The sequence below is a fragment of the Pinus tabuliformis genome, chromosome 8, assembly GCF_031772625.1.
Source record: "Pinus tabuliformis cultivar Carrire ecotype Pingquan chromosome 8, CPIR1, whole genome shotgun sequence".
Taxonomy (NCBI): Eukaryota; Viridiplantae; Streptophyta; class Pinopsida; order Pinales; family Pinaceae; genus Pinus; species Pinus tabuliformis.
The window spans coordinates 1,406,190,558-1,406,212,666 of NC_142294.1; the positions used below are offsets into that span (position 1 = coordinate 1,406,190,558).

Consider the following 22,109-nt stretch of genomic DNA (forward strand, 5'->3'; position numbering starts at 1 on the left):
TCACACACAAGTACGTAAGTTAAACAACATATACCATTAAAGTGATCAGAGCAATCCAACTACAATAACAACATATGCATGAAAATGTGATGGCTTTTATTATATATAGAAGTTTAAGTCACAATCATACAATACATCCATGTAAACCTGCTAGCCCCAATAGTGAAACCTTACAGCCACATCCGCATTCTCCTCCAAAGAGATGTACTAGCTTCGTACAGTGGAGAAGCCAAGGCGCATTACAATAATGTCCAAGCCTTCTTCAAGATAGTCTTAGTAGAAGCTTGGATGACCAAAAGCCTATATAATGAGTTATTAGGGACTATTTATAGCAAAGGGTGTGGTGACCCTTGACATTCCCCTTTATGACAGTTCAACTATCCTCATGACTCTTCACCTACTCTATGACTGTTATGTCGAACTATTGCCAATTGACTTACACTCAACGTGACTCAACATTAAAATGCACATGTACTCATGTTAGACAACATGGCTTGAGCAAGCTAAGAAAGACATCATTGACACTCGGTCTGTTATGGTGAGACCAACTCTTTGACATGCTTGTGATGGTAATGGTGGTGAGATGATGCCAAGCTTGGTCGTTCGCGATGGTGTTCATGCACCTCATGGTGACATCTTGCTAAAGTGAACTCTTACCTCCGTTGCAACTGGTGTATTGGTTCGGATCCTTCATCCAACTCGTCTGCTAACAAGCACATGGTCTTCTTGGGTGCAGCTGAACCGATAGGACACTGATGCATATTGTTCGTGTTGATCTTCAAGTGTGCGCTAGTGGTCATGCGCATAATCTTGTCGAAGAACATGTTCAACTCCTGTTGGACTTGCTTCTTGTCTTCACCTTGGTGAGTGTGTTGGATGGGTTGTATGTCATGCATGCGCTTAATGACATGCATGATGATGAATCCCTTGCATGTGATCAACAACACTACTCACCATGTCTACTCTGTGTCAGTTGTTGGGATGGATCTCTGACTTGTACGACCGCAGTTTCATCTGTGAGTGCATGTTGCACTCACTAATGTTCTTGTTCCTGCTGCAACTCATTCATATGTTTGTGCAGATTCATGTTCTTCCTGAGTTGTTGCTTTAGCACATGCAACTCCTTCTTTGTTCCATCCTTTATATTCACATGATCTTCATGTTGTGTCGTGACCTCATAGCCAGAGTCTCCATAGTTTCTTTCATCATCAATCGATCTGCTTGAGCTTGCAACATTGTTCCACCTTCATGTTGTCAACAACCATCCTCTTGCATTTCTTGCATTTGGTATGCTGTCTTCAGCTGTTGTTCATGATGCTACTCGTTGTGATGTTGTTTCCATCAAATCTTGATGTCATTGTCTACGAACAACTTGATGTGTTCGTGGGTAAGAAAGTCCATAGACACTTGATCGACTGCATCCTCAAGTGTGCTTTGAATAATGTCTTCATCTCTGCTCCCTTGAAAACCTTTGCACCTATACTATTGAGAGGCAGATGAACGCCTGTGATACCTGGAGACATGGCAACACTCATGGCAAGCAATTTGTTAGTCGAAAACCAAAATGAACAAGAGAACTGACTTGCAACATACCTGGGTGAATGATCATGAAGGTTGCGTAATTTTGGTCGGGAGACCGACTACCAAAACTACACAAGGCATAGTCTAGGCTACTGGGATACTGACCAACTATTGGAGCTACACAATGCACAGTGCAGTCTAGCTGTTTACTATTGGGATTGCATAATGCATAATTCCAGCTGGGAAGGTTTGCTACCCCAAGGATAGATTTGCATAATTTCTTGGGCCAAGCAGCCCCTATCCTCCAGAAATGTGAAAAACAATCCTAGAGGCTAGCACTGGGTAGGAATGCGCAAGTTTGGAGAGGAAGGTGAGCCTCCCTTTCCCAGATTGTGCAATGTAGCGTTGGTGAAAGAAGAGCGCGAACTAGGGTTGGCCCGACTCGTCAACGAGCAAATGAAAGCAAGTAAGTCAGTGAATGCCTTGCAACACTAGGTGATAATAGAAGTGACTAACAGTGCATGCAAAATAGGAATGAAAGATTAAGCAAATAGATCAAAATGCATGTCAGTGAGGCAGTTCGCCAGTTGGGTGAACGTTTGTGCAAAATAGTTTCATGCATACGATAGCACTGAGACAACAAGAAAAACAGAAGTAGAGCTAGGAAAAGCTAGTATATATGTAAACGATAGCAATCATTCAAAGAAATCAAGCAAATAGTACTCCCACAAGTGAAAACAAAAAAAGCGACTGCAATGAAGCACAAGGCATGGGATGTGGGCTTACCCCAAAACGGCTAATCTGAATGTGCTGACCGCTGCTAGATGTGATGCAAGATGTCAAAGATGTAACGTTGATGTGAGGAATGAGCTCTACAACATCAGGTTCATGGGTTTTGATAACATCGAGGTTGTGACATGCATGCCACGAATCTAGGGGAAACGACACTTTGTGGGAGGTTTTGGAATTTCTCCTTGCATGTAACCTCCAACTACTAAAGATGGAACCCTGAAACAAGGGATGCCTTTGCAAGCTACCTTGGGAGAAGAAACCCATGCATGCAAGTCTCGTTTGCTCAGTCTCGGAGGGAACCAGTCAACTCAACTACACATGCAAGAGAATGCTTGACTGCTGAAGAAAAATGCACATTTATGGCTGGGAGCTAGGTTGGTTTCCCAGGATATTTGCACAATTTCTAGGGCAGCTTACTGCTACCCAGATTTGTGCAAATCCTAGGTTGAACAACCTGCTACTGGGAAAATTTGCGCAAATCCTACTGGGAGGGTTGGCTGGCAGGATTACGCAATCCTGGAGCCCAGTAGGCTATCAGAGAGGATTGCACAATTACTGGAGTGAAGGGTGGTTTCCCTCCACAAATGCGCAATTTTCAAGGGGGAGCTGCTCAACATGCAACTGGATCAAGTACGGGTGAGCAACCTGTGAGGGGAATGGATCAACTGTGATCGACAAGTTGCCTTTGTGCAAGTAAAACACTTGAAGCTTGAGTACTTGACAAAGCAAGACAAAGTGCTGTGTAACGTTGGTAGGGAGGCTCCAAAACAGGCTAAGGGAAAATTTTGGAGGGTGGTTGTAGCTGCTACAACACATTATTATCATGAAAGAATTATCCAATCTCATTCAACAATGAGATTTTATTTGGCAAGAGTCTCATTTATAGGTGTTTCATTCCCAAGCACATAAATCCCATTTATTTATTTATTAATAAATATTCATTTACATAATTCCAATATTTTTCATGCCTTTTCCATCATTCTACACAATCTTACCAACACAATGTTATAAAAATGGAGGGATATTACAAATAATTTTTCACTTCTAGCTTAATCAACTCATATTACAATAATGTTTTCTATTGGCCTAATCATATCACTCAAGGGAGATGTTTTGGCAAGTTATTCATGGTGATGCCAAGCGACTTATGTCGGCATTTGGTACTTCCAAATTCTCTATATTTAATGGATGCGTCTACAATTATATAGTAGGAAGATGATCGATCATCTATTGTCTATTAAATTAGGTAGTAAGGTTGAGGCCTATGTTGATGAATGGAATAAGGACTGGCTATATTTACAACAAGTAAATCTCTTTTATATGTTCAACAATATTAAAATTATAAGATACTCACAGAATTTTACTAGCTATGTCTCTCTTTGATTCAATTTATTTTACTAGCTATGTTTCTCCTTAATTCAATTTAGTCTAGTTATGTCAATACCTTCATTTGATAGCCTAGATTTAGAACAAATTCATTGAGTGTTTTGGTAGTTGTCTCTACTCTTTGGGTTCTAGTTGTTATAGGCTTGGATTTTTTAGGTAGTTATCTTCATTCAAACTAGGAAGCATGATGTTTTTATATTTGGGTCTCTAGTTTGTCATCAACACTCACAAAGATATATAGATATGGAAGAGATACTTGAATACCCTCTTGGATCACTCACATTGGCCAAATTTTAGCCTTGAAAATGCATCGTTGGGAAGATAATCCTTCATTTTATCTCTCTTTTTTCTTTAGTCATATTGGTTTTCATTCTTAGTGTGGTTGGATCCACATTTGGGTATCTTATAGTGAGAAGTTTGTTTGGTCTAATTTAGATCCCTACATTAAGGGTGGCTTACTTCTTTTCTCGATCCTTTCTCTATTCCTAATGTTGATCCCACCATTGAAGTGGGTTATCTATAAGTCATGTGTTATTACTTATCTATGTGTATTTGATTTTATTTTTATCCTTTAGAGGATTACATCTAGTATTTCCAATTGTAGGTCATTTTTCTTCCTCTTTCAATTAACCCTCAGTGCTACTTCCTCTATTCTAGGAAAATCATTCCGTGAGGTAGAGGGGGAACTTTAGTAAGAGGGTGTCATTTACCTCTCCTCCCAAATCACATTAGAGATTTCAACCAATGTTTATTATAAAAACACACCTTTAAAGATCTAAAAGGAAATTGAGGAAGTTTAGAGGGAAGAAAATTGAACAAAGATTGATAACAGATGAAGAGGTTGTGGAGCAAATTGGAAATTAGGTTCCATACATAGGCAGTACAAGAACAAGCATCCCAAAATCATGCAAATTGATAAGTAGTAGGAAATATTGTTTTTCCTTGATGATGATGATGTTAAAAAATAACTCATAAAATTGGATAGCAAAATAACAACAATAACAAGGAATCTTGCCAACTTGGAATTTACAAAATCCGATGAGATGACAAATTCAGTGGTCACAATCCAAATAGTCCCTATTGAATGGATATTGTCCATACTAGTGGTTATTATGATAATCATTATTATTTTTTGAAAATAATGATCATCAAGACTCCCAAGCATATAAAATAAATAATAAATTTAATGAATACTATTAATAAGTTTATTTGTTTTATTTTTTTTTAGCATAAACAAAAACAATCATGTTATATCATTGATTTAGTTTCTTTCGTCGAAAACCAAAACACACTAAAAACAATTTATATATTATATTTTTAATTTGATATAATATAAATCACATACTTAATTTACATCATAAATAATATTTTAATATAATTTTGTAAAAAAAAAAATCTAATATTTTATTTTCTAATTTGATATAGTATAGATCACCTACTTAATTTACGCAATAAATAATATTTTAATGTAATTTTGTAAAAACAGATGCATGTTAAAAATAAAATAAAATGCATGGTTGTGAGTCAATCAAGAAAATAACTTACCATAATACCAAATTCAATTCCATGAATAATTTAAATCTACAATTTGAACAAAGTAAAAAATGATGGTGGTAAATAATTTAATATTCTAGAATTAAAAAAACAATAAAACTCAGTTATCGTGCCAGCAAACCCGAGAGAGATTTGTTATAGTAAATCAAATACACTATAATTTGACTACTTTTATTATATTAAATTAATTTATTGAATTTTTTATTTATTTATATTAAGATTATTATTTCATATCACCAATAATATTATAAATAATTTCAATTTATTAAAATTTGTATTTTATTTATATTAATATTATTATTTTTTATAACAGGATTTTTTATAACTAATTTCAAAATGATGATTTAACTTTTACCGAACTAATTTCAAAATGATGATTTAACTTTTACCGAAACCAATGAGGCTTATAGGATTTTAAGAAAAGAAATTAGTTTAGGTTTTTTAAAATATTATTTTTATAATAAAATAGAACCAGATTATTTTAAGATTATTATAGCTATCATGGTTGAACAAGTTTGGAAGGTTGGAGGCTGGAAGTCTAGATGTTTTGGAAATGAGAATAGATGTGAGTGAGGCTAGACAATCCAAGAGAACGTGTTTTTCATCTTCAATTCTCTTAATATCACAAAATTGACAGATTATTTTTTCCTAGGGTGTTTATGGGATAGATCAATGCATTAGTGGGAGTTAGTTCTTATCTTCGTAATCCTCATTTTCTTCTTAGAACTAGTCAAAACAAAGAGATAAGGTTGATCACCTCCTTATAATACGTTAACTCCCTTTTCTCCTCCAAGTCCTTATCTCTAGCACCCACTCCTTTCTTTCACATTGAGATTAAATTGGTTCCTCATTGTGGCAATTTGCATCATTGAAACATTCTATAACTTAAAAGTTGGAGCTTATTATCCCGATTACAACCTCTACATATTTCTTAAAATTATATCCCTCCCGGTTTTTCTATCCTGTTGTACGTATGCAACCCTCAAGACAAAGAGATCTCTATGGAGTAAGGTAGTCACCTTGTTCATGTACTTAAATAATACAAAATCATCTGCCACAACTTTTTGGGAACACACTTCATTTGACATTGGAAAAGAAATTAGCAATGCAAAAAAATTGAAATATGGCGAAGATTTCTTTTTGATATCGAAGGCTAGGAAAATGTTGTTAAATGAAACTTAGATACAAGGAAAAATAAATATATATTTTCAATTAATTGATATATTTTATTATAGAAAAAATATTATGTTGGAAGTAATGCTTCCATGTCATGTGTAATTGTCACTGTGAGTCTCTAGGTGTCAATCTAGAAGCTGTTGATTCCTATGTTGTGAGTTGGAATCATGATCAAGATGTGTCATAATCAATGTAGTATGTCCTATATATTTGTAATTCTTGTGATCAATAAGATATTGAAGAGTGATTTGTGTTGTGTGCAATTACTCTTTATTGTTGATCTCAATTTCGAATATGGTATCAAAGATGGTACTTTCTTGACTCCCTCAAGGGAGATCCAGGTATATGTGAGGGATTTTGAGTGTTTATTGTTTATGTACATATTAATATACAAGTATGAGATTTCCCTATGTATATCTAAATATTTAGGTGTGTGAGGTTTTTTACTGTGTAGATCTATAGATTTGTGTGCTTAGTCATCTAGATCTATATGCAACGAGAGAGCCCTGAACTGAAGAGTAGAAAGGTGACGACCCTGTGGTCAAGATCACAGGATGTTGTGAACGAGATGGTGTAGTCCATCTAACATTATTTTCAACCATATCCATGCTTGGGTTGGGATTCGACTGCACTAGCTTGGTGGAAATCAAAGCCATCATGAAGCTCAACTTCTCACCAGATCACATGAATTTGTGCAAGGAAAACATACACCTCAAATACACAACAAACATCCAGGTGAATTTAACCACATTCGATTCCATTCCACTTCGTTGAATGACAACATTCTTCTACTTTTCTGAAGATGTTGAGATGGCGCAAGCACCAAGTATGCAATAAGAAGCCAAATCAAAGGTTCGAGGCATGGCTCTTAATTATTTCTGACTCCAAGGGAAGATGACATTGGTGACTTAGGAGATGTTTCACATGACCGAGGAGGACATAAGCTACGTAGTGGGATCTAAGTATGTTCAAATTAGGCAGTATGAAATAACAAGTTTCTTGCATTATGTGCACTATTGGTGGCCGTGGGGAGGCAGATCTCATTGTTTGTGTCTGCAGGAATGAGATCGTTGCATTAGATCTCACTTTACTCATTGCAAGCCCACTATGTTAGAGATTTGATTCCCGCCTGCCTCTCCTCCAATCTCCTCAAACCACAGGATAACTTGAGTTAGTCCCTCCAATCCATGATTGCAAGAAAAAATTGTTAGAATTGTATGGTGCAGACCCACGAGTTTGATCCAAAGTAGTCAGAGAGGTTATGCAACTCATAAAACTAGAAGTTTTATATGGAAAAGAAATATGGCATCTGGTTGATTCAAGCATAATTGTAGAGATCAAGACTGAAAGGATGCAATTCTGATGGCAAACACAAGTATTTAGAGTCATTGAGTGGTGTGAGTTTAATATATAGTGTAAAAAGTTATTATTATTTTATTCAGATGTTTGTTTTTATTGGTTATAAAAAGGGTTGATGGTTCTTAAATTGGAAGCCCCGATTTCAGAATGTCAATTCTTGAGTGTTAGTAATTTTGGTTATAAAAAAGGGTTGGTTGTTAGGTCCCTATACTACGATTGTAACACCTTATTGTTATTAGTGCAACCCCCTTATTATATTTTTGTGTCTATGTAGTACCAATATTGTTATTATTGTACCCCATAGAAGCTCACTATTGTTATTGTTGTGCCCTTACATTATTATTGTTATGTTGGCTCTGATTATATTATTACCCCTTAGACTGCTATATATAGAAAGGCGGTATTGTCATTTGTATCATCCAAGAATTGTTCATTTGTGTAATGTAAAGGAGGTTGCCCCCTTGAAGAGGCTTATTTATAAGGCATTGATCTATCTTTTCTATCTTTTTGTGAGTTGGTTTCATAACATTGGTGGTTCTTAAACTAGAAACCCCGGTCTATGAAACATCAATTCTCATGTAAGGTCAAGTTGTTTGATCAACTCTTGATCACATTCAGTATCCAAACCTCCGTCCTATAACCTAACGGATAGCTGAAAGTGAAATATCTTATAGATGGTGGTTAGTCTATAGGGTGCCTCATTACTTGATGGATCTTATCGCGGAAGCCCCAACGAGCCAATTTGGCAATATTGTTGATCCTGCAAAGTTCATCAATGATGGTCAGAGGCAATTACATTTTAAATGGAGGTCAAGTGACAACTCGAAGATGTGGTGGTGAAAGAGTAGTGTTTGCAAGATTCCAAAGTGGATGTGGGTGCTGATGAAGACCAGTGACACAAATATTGATTTATCGTTGTAATATGTCTCCATGTAAGCATTAAGGGAGGGTGTTGGAAGTAATGCTTCCATGTCATGTATAGTTATCATTGTGAGTCACTAGGTGTCAGTCTAGAAGCTACTGATTCCTATGTTGTGAGTTGGAATCATGATCTAGATGTGTCATAGTCAGTGTATTATGTCCTATATATTCGTAATTATTATGATGAATAACATATTAAAGAGTGATTTGTGTTGTGTGAAATTACTCTCTGTTGTCGATCTCAATTTCTAATATATTATTGGCAAAGTTCTTGTGGAAGAGTGAGAAGTCCAACCATAAATCTTGTTAAGCATTGATAATATGCATATGGTAAAAATGAAGATACCTAATTTGGAATTTACTAGCTTAGAAAATAACATGGGAATACTGATACCATTTAAGTGGATTTTTTATCTAGTTAAATATTTATTAAAAAAATATTTAATCTTTTAATTTAATTTTTGCTTCAGTAGTAGTACCAAAGTTACAAACCAAGAAAATTAATATAAAATAAACTCGAGTATTTTTTCTCAAAATATATCAAACCAAAGTAATGAGGGGAGAACATTTTTTATTCCTTATTACCCATTAATTAATCTCTCTCTCTCTCTCTCTCTCTCTCTCTCTCTATCTATATATATATATATATATATATATATATATATATATATATATATATAACCTTCTATATATTTATTTTTATTTTATGTTACAAATATAACTGAGTAGATTATATATATATATTAAATTGTCGGTAAATTCCAATAAGCATAAAAACATTTATGAAATTATGAAAATATTAATTTGAATAAACTATAACTAATTTTAAATTATTATTAATTATAAAAATATATAATATGTGAGTCTTCTATATATTTATATAGATAATGGAAAAAGAAAAACATACACAACAACCTTTTCAATCATGGAGATCCACTCTTACTTTACAATGAATATTCTTAATAATACAACTAGTACAATCATATAAGTTAAATCACTCATAAATGTTCATAAGCATCATTTAAGTAATAAACATCATAATACTTGCTTTAGCATATATGTCAAGTTCCTAAAATGAAAAAAATCATAAAAATTAATTAAATTGTAACTTTATTTAAAATTGTTATTATTACCAACCTAGATTCATCTAACTCCGGATCTACCAAATGTACATAGCTAATTAAATATCTTTTCACACTAAAAAATTTTTGCACTTCAAGAAATTTAATCTAATGGACACTTGGTAGATCTTGAGTTAACATGAATATAGGCCCATTATATATATATATATATATATATATATATATATATATATATATATAAAACCAACCATGAGTTGTCAAAATTTAAAGCCTAAAAGTGGCAAATACTAAATTGACTATTTTACATTAAATTTATTTTAATTATTATTATCTTTTCATGTTTTAGTTTATGGAGGTTGACAAAGCCAATATCTCTTCCATATTAAAGCACCTCTAGGTACAATTATATATATATATATATGAAAAAAAACAGGTAACAAGATTCTTAATCATGATGAATCTCAATGCCACATGCTCAAGAAATAATAACTAATTTCATATGACATATGTTCATATGATATAATTTTTTTATTAATGAGTTTAATCAAAAGGAACAAAAAAACATAACTACTTTGGAGATAAATCTCAATGTTTCATTTGTATATAGAATAAAGAATATTCTAAAATATTTTATAGATGTTACATCCTCACATTTACCTAATAATTATTGATAATTAAATTAAAATTATGGTGGTTCTTTCCCAAAATAAGCACAATTATTGACATAATGACAATATAAATATATTTTTCTTTTTATCTATATCTAATATGGACATCCAAATATTTTACTAATTGCTAAGAACAAAATCTGAGTATTATAGTGTAAATTTTGAAAAAAAGTTTTCTTTGAGAGATTGATCCATGGATGTCTAGTAAATCAAAATTAAAATAAATCTATAGTCATTATAAAATCAAATTTTTAAGTTAATTATCTTCACAGATAATTCCCAAAACCGAATTCCCCTATTTTTATTATCAAGATTTATTTTCTTAAATTATAAACAATTTAAACTCAAATAATAATAAAATAAAATGTTTTTCTATAAAAATGATTTAAATTGTAATATTTTTCTATTAATTTCTAAATACCATAATTTATTTAAAAACGTTAGACCTTTCATCTTAAGAAGATTTAATAGAATCATTTTGAGAATGCCATAATTTTTCTAAGTTAAAAGGCTAAGAAAGTGGGCAATATGTCAAATATTTTAAAATTAAATCCAATGTGAACATAAGATGGACAATTTAAGAGAAAGTGTTTCTCATTTTCAACCTTTCCTTTATAGTAAAAGGAATCTTCTATCACATTGTTTTGGGACTTGACCAATGGTCATTTTCACTATGAAGCTTGTGAGAATTTGTTTTTATTTTACCAAAACAAGATATTTTCAATATTTGAATGGCTCATCTTTTTATAATATCTCAGTTTATTTTCCCCTTTATCTCTATATGATCCCATAATTTATTCTTGAATTAATATTTTTAGTATTATCCTTATTTTACAAAATATCCTTTTCTTTATCTCCCAAGAGTGTAGCGAAGACTAGTCCTCATTACACCATAGTGCTAAAGGTGAGGTTTTTGGCTAGAATAAAAAGTGAATTTAAGAAACCTCTTAGCTTCCATATTGTTAAACTTTTTCTTATACATAAGATACCTAGTCATAGCCATGTTTTCAAAAGAGTAATTCTTGTTTCAATAAAAAAAATAAGATAGAGAGCATTTACTTAATCTTGATATAATAAATTATAAACTACTTTTGGAATTTTTTATTTTCTTGGATCACTCCCTAGAAATGTTGCAACCCAAAATCTTACATCCATATAAAATCATAACCCATAAAAATCTCAAAGATTAGTTTTTTATTTTTATTTTGCCTAATATCTAAAATTTTGTTAACTTACATTCCATCTCCATTTATCCTTTCCATGATGCTATAATTCCAATTAAAATTATAATAAATATGGATTCCATAATATTACTTCTTCTATAAAATTAAGTTGACCATTTGACAAGTATTTCAATAAAACCTGTGGAGACTAAATTCCAGACAACTAATCTACGAGAAATGATATTTTAATTTGAATTATCATAAATTTCCCAATATAATTAAACAATTCAAAAGTGAAGGAAAACAATTTACAACGATTGAATTCGCGTTGAAACTCATCGCCTACTTGCATCAGACGAAAGGGAGAAAAAAGCACGCCTCCATTATGAAGTTGTGGTCCAAACCTTGTCTTCTCAGCAAATGGAACTCTTTGATTGGAGGTGGTCTAATTAATCCAGCTGCACTGTCCAATCTGTCCTACTTTGAGAAAGTTCGGCTTTTCACGAGGTAGGCCTCAAATAGAAATCTTGTACGGATAAAGCCTGTCCACTAAATTTTTTATTGAAAAAAAAATGTATGAACAGCGTACCTACCGGCCTCTCCTTCCTCTCTGGCAATACTTAACCATCCATAATTTATGTATTTAGTATAAAACCAGACAGACCATTTGCTGTTTTCCATGAGTTAGGGCTTGGAGATATTGCAAATACTAATTGTTTCTGAGGCGTGATTCAAGAGAAAGTAGAAAGAGAGATTACCAGTAGGAAGAGATCAATGGGAAGGGGGAAGATTGAAATAAAGATGATTGAGAACGAATCAAACAGGAGAGTCACATTCTCCAAGCGGAAAGGAGGTCTTTTTAAGAAAGCTCGTGAGCTCTCTGTCTTGTGTGAGGCAGAAGTCGCTCTCATCGTCTTCTCCGGCACTGGCAAACCCGAAGAATTCGCAAGCTCTAGGTTGGTCGATAAAGCTTATATGCAGGCATTTTTTTTCCGATATCCAAGTATTTTTGACCTAATTTTTTAGTTTTTTCCTTAGTCTTAAAGTTTTATGAATTTTCTTTTAGATTTCTCTTCTATTTTAACAATGCTGAATTGTTTTAAACACAGTTGTATACATTTTGCCATCTAACTATTTTTTTTTATAAGTATATAACCTAAAAATTAGGGCTACTCTCTATTTTATGACTGTTAATTGTTTACATTTTTTTTTTTTTGTGAATATTTTATTTTTCTGAGATTTGTCCTATGTTGTGATGAATGAGTTGTTTTAACTCTGGAATACATTTTGCTACCTAATTTTTTTGTATTACCTAAAAACTTAGACTGCTTTGCATTTTATATGGTAAATTGTTTCAAAAGTTTTACTATCTAACCATTCTCTTTTTTTTTTTCGTTTTCTGTACCAACTTTTATGGCTGTGCTGTGTTTTTATCATTCGATATTGCTTTAGTGAGTTAGTATACCTTGCTATCTAATTCTCTATAGTTTGTTATAATCCAATATGTTCTAGTTTTTATTTAGTATGTGAACAGTTTAACCCTTCAAAGAAATGAGTAAGAGTTTTTAAGATCAGATCTCCTACACAGACATGTAGAAACAATCAGATCTCCTACACAGACATGTTTTACTCTCATAGCTGAGAATACCCATTATAATTTCTAACGTCATTCGTGTCTCGTTTACTATGTTATGAAAAAGCATGAAGAATATTTTGGAGAGATATAAATCGTGCACAGGGATGGGCATTCTTGATTATCAAGATCAAGTAAGCACTGTCATTCACCATAATTTGTGCAAGTTAGATATCCTGTTTTCTGGATAATGTTCTTCGTAGTTATGAATATTGTCTCTTAGGATAATGTTTTTGAACGCCAAAGTTTTAATCTATACCTAAAATTTTCTGGGGCTGGATGGTTTTCTGGGTTACTGTGACACAAAATAGATGCTTTCTGAAATGGCGCGGATCAAGAGAGAAAATGAAATCCTCCATGCTGAGCTGAGGTAAGGAAAATTCTACGCTTGGTTTGGTAATGAAATATTTCCAAGTTTGTTTTAGAGTTTCTCAAATATTTTAAATGGAGGATCTCTTGTTTTTTATACTTAACAATGATTATGCTAAATTATTTTAACCAACTGAATGATTAAGCCAGGACTTTTACAAAATACGATCATTAAAAACCAAAATCTTATTCTCTTTGCAATGGCAGTCCTCCGTCGGAAACCACTTCGGTGGTTTCTTAGGTATAACTGATTGCTTTAACAACATCCATCTGCGTGCTCAGGCTAATGCTCTCATGAAAAGCTCTCTCAAAGTGACTGCGGGTTCCAAATAAGTTATGATCTTTCTAGAGTTAGATGTCAATCACTCTGCTCTTAAAAATGGCCGAAAGTGCTCTTAGGAATATTGAGCTTGGAATTATAAGCCTCGATAACTTCAATCTTGAAGTACTGTAAGAGCTACTAGGGACAGTGTAAGGCCACAGGCATGAATTAAGATGGAGGACAACAACGAAAATAAGGAAGTTTAAAATACTTAATAATTTTCCTAGGGTGAAGAGTTGTCAAATCCATAGCTTGCCTTGCAAATGCTGTGCTTATTGCCTGTGAGTTTCGAATAAAACTAATTTATGAAATTTTAAAATATTATAAATTTGTAATTATTAATTATATGCGTTTTTGTTTTGATAAATTTAGAAAAAGCTATGGAGCAAAAACTTTTCTTGGTGGAATACATTTTATTTGAAAAAAATATTTAAAAACGTTGTAACAAAGAGGTGGAGGCGCGTTTTATCAAAGGAACTTATTTTGTGAGAAGCTGAGGACATCTAAAGCGAAAGGCAGCGTGCTAGCTTTGGAAAGAAACAATCTCTTATACAAGCTCCTATATCATGAAAAACAGTTGAGATCCCTAAAAAATGCTGAAATATTATGAGGGGGTGAATATGAGTGAAGAAATTACCAAATAAAATAGTTTATCCACATTAGAAATCCCAAAAAAATGTATCTCACTTTTCCTTAATTATTGACCGCCAAAACAAGATATATATATATTAAAATGGCTACTTTTAACTAATTTATTTTTGCATGGAATCTTTACATAAATTACCATCCTCGTAAAAATTATAAGAAAGCAGATAACTTTGTATCGCCAAGAAATCCATTTGCCCGGTGAAGCCTTTTATACCCAAAAGGGGATAGTAAAAAGCCTTTCTTGAAGTTCTAGTTACGAACAACGAGAGTCATACTACTAAAATGGCCAACCACAACACACACGCCAATTTCTCCCTAGAAATGCCACTGTTTACTTTATACATCTTATACTTTGAGATAAATCCTCATAAGCCAATAATGAAAAGATGATAAAAATTAAGGAGATCATACTCTTGAGCAAGATCTCACAATTAAAGAGAGAGAAAGATGACCTTTCTACTCATTCTATAAGATAAAAGCCTTCGCATATAAATTTTGAGGCCTTCTATTTCAAAAAGGATAGAAACTTAAAATTTCACCTTGTTCCCCTTCCACTCGCAATGGAATAAACTGAAATTTCCTTCCAAGTGGTATAGATTCTCCAAAATATTAGGAAGCTTCCCCTCACAATGGAATAAACCGGAATTTCCTTCCAAGTGGCATAGATTCTCCAAAATATTGGGAAGCTAGAATTAGGGAGAGATGAGGAAATGATATGGTATTGCAAAGTCTAAAAGTCTCAAAACTTTGCTTTAAAAATACACTAAAAGTACCCAATATAAAAATAATATCGGTAAAGGAACTTTAAGAGTCTGCACCACCCATGTGATTACCAAAATACTAGACATCTCACGTTGTTACCAAAATTCTACCTTCAGTAGCATCTTTAGTCAAACCAACCCCTTGCTCATTCCTTAGCATGATACAAACATCCCATGGCATCTAGGGAAATCCTCCATCTCCACCATAGAAATACTCCCTTGAGTGGCATCTTTAATCAAACAAACCCCTTCCTCATCCCTTAGCATGATGCAAACATCCCATGGCATCAAGGAAAATTCTCCATCTCCACCATAGATGGATCATATAGAATCTCTCAAATATGGTAAGTCATTGAAACTAAGCCCTCTTGAAAAGTGAAGAGGACACGTGATAAACATGAGATGCCTAAAGTAGATAACCAATAATAAATTTCTCGAATACAAATAAGGCTATTATAATTCCGCATATAAAGCTTATTTCACAACGTCTACAAACAAAACAATAACAATATACCCTACAGACACAAATCCCCAATTGGTGATTGGGAGAATCCTTCAATATCATATAAAAACTCGAAGCCAAATAAAAGACGAAGTAGCAGACTAGGCATTTCAACTTACTAACCAAAATTGAATTATATCATCCTGAACTATGGTATGGGATGTGGAGAAAAATGTGCCTTGAAAAATAAGAACTCTATCAACAATGACCGAAAATGTCTTTTCCTCTTCGACTGAGAGTAGGGAATCACACGTGAAGCAGTTTCTAATTATCTGAAAACCATATAGGACAAGAATACCATGAATTGTACAAAAATTATCTATGGCCTACAACAAATAACTCAAAACATCTATACTCAATAGATATAGAGAGGGATCTTAGAACATTCATGAACAATAGATCTATGTAAATGAATCTAAGAGGACAATTCACTATTAATGAAAACAATAACTCAAAACATCTATACTCAACACCAATACATATAGAATACATATAGAGAGGGATCTTAGGACATCTATGAACAATAGATCTATGTAAATGAATCTAAAAGGACAATTCACAAATAATAAAAACAATACTTTGAAGCATTAGGAAATAACACACTAGGATTGAACCTGAATCAAATCTACTTCTCATAAATTAGAGAACAATCAACCTAATCATCTACTTTGTCAAAATCAATTTTCAAGATTAATGATTTTTTCCTCATCTCCATTTTCCACTCTATATCCTCTAATGTAGAAACTATAGTGTTAGAAATGAAACTCGCTTGAACAAAACTTAGTGTTAGAAATGTATGCTTAAACTATGACAAGAAACCCAAGATTTTATTGATTTCCAATTAAAAGTAATAGACCTTGATTCAATCCACAACTCTGAAACTTGGATGTATATGTGCTTAGAGAATTTTGGTACTATGAAAAATCTATTACAATAGAGAAATAATCATATTTACCTGATTTTGATGTGTAGGAGAAAATGTAGGTATAGGTGCAGGCACAGGCGTAGGTGTAGGCACAAAAGTAGTAAAACTTGGACCAATGCTAGTATCACCAAACAAATCAACTACTAAATTTGTCTTGCTCACTGATGTACCAGCTAGTAAACCTCTAACTATGAGAGCTAGCATCTTAGAAGATGCACCAAATAGATCAACATCTATTTTAGATGGTGAAACTCGAGTTTTTATAGTTTCAAGAGATAACAGATAATAAAATAATACCCATAAATATTTCAAGAAAAAAATCCAAAGAAAAAGTTTTTTATGATTTCAATAACAACAACCGTACTTGAATCTCATTAGCAATCAAGCAAAAAATTATTTTACACACAGGTGAAGATTGACATTTCTTACTGCACAAAGGCATGTACCTTCCTAATAAATAAACAATCCAAGTTTGAATTGTAATTTAGCAGCAAAAGTTTAACACTTAAACCATAAAAATTGAAAATAAAAATGAATGAGGAAAGTTTGGATAAGTGGGATCATGAGACAATGAAGGGTATCTCAAAATTTCTCAATTTAGAAAGGAAACCAAGCACCCTTAATCAAGAAACATCGTAAGAACACAAATACAATTAACCAAGAGTCTAGATAGATTAACCCATATTATGATTCATAAAATGTATAGGACATATTACAGCACAAGGTGATTCCTCCAGAAGTAGAAGCCACAGCAATGGAAAGACAAAGGGAGTATGCATATATCATTCCAACTATTTATTGAGAACGATATCAAGGAACTAATGAGAATTGGATTACCTAAAGGGTAAAACCAATCTTATGCAATAACAATAACTTCCATTCTTAGTTTAGCAGTTAGGGAATGCCAATTTTCCAAAACTTTGTGAGGGACTCTCTAAACACCCCATTCGATCTCATTATTCCATTTCTATATATGGTCTTTCCTCTGTGGCTGAATCTCCTAGGACGTGGTGTCTAATATATCTCATCTTTCAGTGCTCAGTTCTCAGTTTTTAGTTTTGGTTTCTTTTAGTGATGTTTGTTGGTTTCAGCTCATATGTTTGTTTCAGTCCTTAGTGGTTAAGGTAGCTAATTTTACTCACTCTCTTTTTCCATTCCCTATCATATAAAATTTCTTGCATCTAGTGCTTGTGGTTTAAAATGAATAAGAAATTTGTCTTTCCCTCAAAGGAGGTTCCCCATGCACATGAAAAAAAAGAGGGTTGATCCAAGGGGGCTCATTCCTACCCCATAATGAACCTACTAAGGCAAAATCAAAGGGAAAATAAACCCAAAAGGAGAAAGTTGTAGGCGGGTCAAGAATTTTCTCCCCCACATAGAGGAAAGTTTCCACAAACTGAGACTAGGTTGAGGCCAACCTTAGAAAAATGGAAAATTATTTCCCTCAGTCTGGCACATCTTCTACAATAGACCCTGGATGCAATGTTAGGTGAAGTACACTCTACAATTTGACTTTGGCACTAAATCTTTGTAATCAGGATATACCATTAGGCTCAGGTGAGAAGATGAATAAAATTCCCAAATTAGATAGATAGAATGGACTATTAGAGTGAAGGAAGCATTAGAAATCAAAGCATGTCTAATCATCATAAGGATGACATGAAGTCTAGACTTTGAACTGAGAAAAGGAAATGGAATAAATGAAGGCTTTGGGGAAGAGAATTTAGAAGCAATCCAAGGATATTATAGGACCCACAAGATAAAGTGGAAAGAATAATAGAAAACCAATGGAAACCCATTGCACATAAAGATGCAGGCAATATCCAGGGTGATAAAGGAAACAAACCCATTGGTCATTCAAGACGAGTAAAAACATTGGATGGAGATAACATTTTGTTTTGTTCATATCTATGATTGTTTTACCTATGGTATCCAAGTTAATACATGTATGCAACTATTTGGTGTGATAAAAAAATGGAGAAAGTAAAAACAACCAATTATAGGGATTTTGGAAATAATATTTTAGTGGTATATGATGAAAAAGGATAACAAATATGAAGGGAAGGTCAACAACTCTTGCCATTTTGGAGAATTCAAACAATAGTTTTTGCATAATAGAAACATCGTTGTGGATAAATGTATCAACATCGAACACATGCTCCAAATATTTACATTATTGATAATATACATAAGTTGAACAAATGCAATTTGTCTAATCATATGAATAGGTTAAACAAATGAAATCTGACTACTTATTAACAAAAGATGATATGATAGTACAATGGTCGATATAGTTTTTTAAGACGAATGAAAAGAATTGTCAAAACAATCCATGTTTTGAATGTAAGATTGTAATGAAATATAAAAAGAGAAAAGCTATAACCATTCCCATTTATGGAACATTATACTATGTTATTGCTGCAAATTCATAGCTTTTTAATCATAAAACTATGAGAGTACAAATAAGAAATCCTTCCAAAAATCAAAATAAAAAACATTTTGAAATTTATTCGTGATAACGAAATACTAGAGCTGTGGGAAAGTGAAAAATTCCCGAGGCATTATCCATTGTAGGGTTTCTATTCATAGCTTCTTATTTGACCCTTTACTATAGCCAAGGACCAAATACTCTAAAGAAAGTTTATACATCGGTGTTGATGGTGGCATTACAATCCATTTTGTGGAAAACATTCTTAAGGAAAGAATTTGGGAACATTTTCACAATTCGAGAAATTGCAATGTTGCATGTTAGCGAAGATAGAGATTATTATAAGTTTAAAAAAAACAAAACAAGAAAAAGTTGATGAACCACGAGAAGTGGTCTAGATCAATAAAAGTGACAGCACATCTTATTCATCTAACAAAATGACAACATCCACCCATCTTGATAGGTAGTATATGCTCATCATAAAGCATCCTCAAAATAAAGGTAATATGGAAGAAGAGCTATTCAATGATATAGAAGATGAAAATATGTTCCAAAATTATATCTTTGTGTCAAAGGCATGCACCGTAGAAAATATGAAAAGGATTCATAACCTTTTATATAGGTATCATCAAGGGTGAGATATACGATAATCATATGTCTCAAAGGAATAAATATGAAAAACGAAAAAGGCTTATACAGGGATTTATAAAAACATGATCAAGGATAGCTATATCTTTAATATTGATATTTCACAAAGAAGAATTATTGAAAATATGGAAAATACATCATAAAGAAAACCATATCTCTATTGTTAGTATTCCAAATAGGAAATATTAAAAACATGCTAAAGATTTTTAACCTTTTATACAAGACATCATGAAGGGTAACCATATGCCTAATGTCGATATTATAAAAAAATCTTCCTAAGAAACATTTAAACTACCCAGGCAAATAAATATGTGAATAATAAACATGCGAATAGATCTAAAGAAAGCACAAAGGGATATAAATGTTAAAGTTTTTACTAACTTTGAATGGAGTTGATAAAAGTAAGTCCAAATCTAATAGGTGTGAAATCAAAGACAATTTATAGTTAAGGGAGAAAGTATGCTCATCCTAGAAACTTGAGGGCCTAAAGAAAAACTAACCAAAGTGAGTAGGTTAGTGGTTTTGGAGTGTTATCTCTGGAGTAATTAATAGGAGGTAGGGTGAAGCACAAGGGAGGAATGAAACTAATGTGAAATATGGTTATATTAGGAATGAGAAGAATAAAATTATTGAGACTAGAAGAGATAAAGTTAAACGTGTTATTAGAGAAGATACGAGTATGAGTCATATTGATTGGAAATTAAAAAGATTCATTGTTGGTATATTTGTGGGAAAATAAATAATGTAATGGCCTTTTGTTAAGATGGATGAAGAGAGAATGTCATGATATTATAGAATATGTGTGGTATTTCATATTCACAATTGAGAATGTCATGGTCTTCGTACTTTATTTAGAAGAGTTTGTGCGAAGTATTCTTGCAAGAAGATGGTACTAGGAATCTATTACTCTATAAATAGAAAGGTGGGATCCTTTTCAAATCTAGAAATGAAGTTTGCATCTAAAACTGGTTTGGCTAAAGACATTGGGTTTGTTGATGTATATTTCAAATAAAGAGGTACTAAAGGAACTTAGAGAAGGCTTCATGAAATTTTTAAACGTAGAAAAGGAGTTTAAATTTAAACAAAATAAAAAGGGTAGTTAAAATTCTCATACAAATGAATATGAAGGAGCATTTCAACATAGAAATTTAATTAGTGCGGTGAAACTAGGAATTTACCCAAATGTTAAAATAAAAAAATATATTATCTACATTTTTAACTAAATAGAGATTCAATATATTTCGAGACAATATTATAAGGCTAACAACCTGGTTCGTGGGGAAGTGAAAAGGTTAACACTATGTTCTAAGGAATTCTCAAAATCATTACACAAACATGCAAAATTGAATGGTATTGTGGACCATGTTTACAAAAGGATGCACTCTTCGAACAAATGCATGTGGAAGGATTACTAATATAAGAGGCCAATTTCAATGAGGAAGAAATAGTAAACCTAATTGAGTTCCATAATTTTCCCCCACATATTTAATCTAGAAAGTGTTAAGATGTTACATATCTCTTTTTCTCCTTCTTAGTTATTTGAGGTTTTGGATAAATTTTGAAATGTGTGATCTAAAGAAGCCACATTTTTCTAGATATCCCTAGGAGTAGAAAGATGGAAATGATAAATATTTATAGGTAATATAGTGAACCAAAGCTATCAATGTTTAGAACCATGATCCTTATCATCTAGTAACTCCAAACATCTAAACTACTTAGAACTAGATGACATTAGGGGGAAGCTATTAAATTATAAGATAAAACCAAGAAACGATAAATATAATAAAGATCACCGTGGGAGGGATGGAGGCTTTGAAATATATTTTGTGGATCTTTCATTAATATGAAGGAAAAATATATGTCCGTAGAGAAAAAGAACACAACTAATGAGATTAAGGAATTTTAATGACTATCAAGAGGACCCTTAATGTGAGAATTTCCTTGATATGGTGCAACCTACAAAATTATTTCCTTGAATGTGATAGAGAAATGTGGTGTCCATAAGAAGATAACCCTTAAATTTTGGTTTGCAAATTGCAACCTACATGTAGTATTCATCCAAGAGTCAACATGTGAGGGGTCAAAATGAAGACTACTCTATGATATTGTTTAAATTATTGGTCATTTTTTTCTCTTAATGTAAATGGTGAAGTAGGAATCCTAGTAATAAGTTGGAGTAATTCCATGAGAGTTAAGTAATAATCCTTTTAAGTTGCATGTAACTAGATAAACATAGAGTCTTAATGTTTAA

At 32.8% G+C, this 22,109-nt stretch overlaps 1 protein-coding gene across 1 annotated transcript in view; it reads left to right on the forward strand.

The window, feature by feature from the left end:
* Positions 1 to 12,288: 12,288 nt before the first annotated feature.
* Positions 12,289 to 22,109, forward strand: part of LOC149240820 (MADS-box protein GGM13-like) — a 42,037-nt gene continuing 32,216 nt past the window's right edge. The window contains exons 1-3 of the mRNA XM_089367373.1: positions 12,289 to 12,578; positions 13,323 to 13,389; positions 13,567 to 13,625. Of these exons, the coding sequence (XP_089223499.1) occupies positions 12,397 to 12,578; positions 13,323 to 13,389; positions 13,567 to 13,625 (308 nt within the window). The 5' untranslated portion in view covers positions 12,289 to 12,396. The remainder of the gene's footprint in view (positions 12,579 to 13,322; positions 13,390 to 13,566; positions 13,626 to 22,109) is intronic.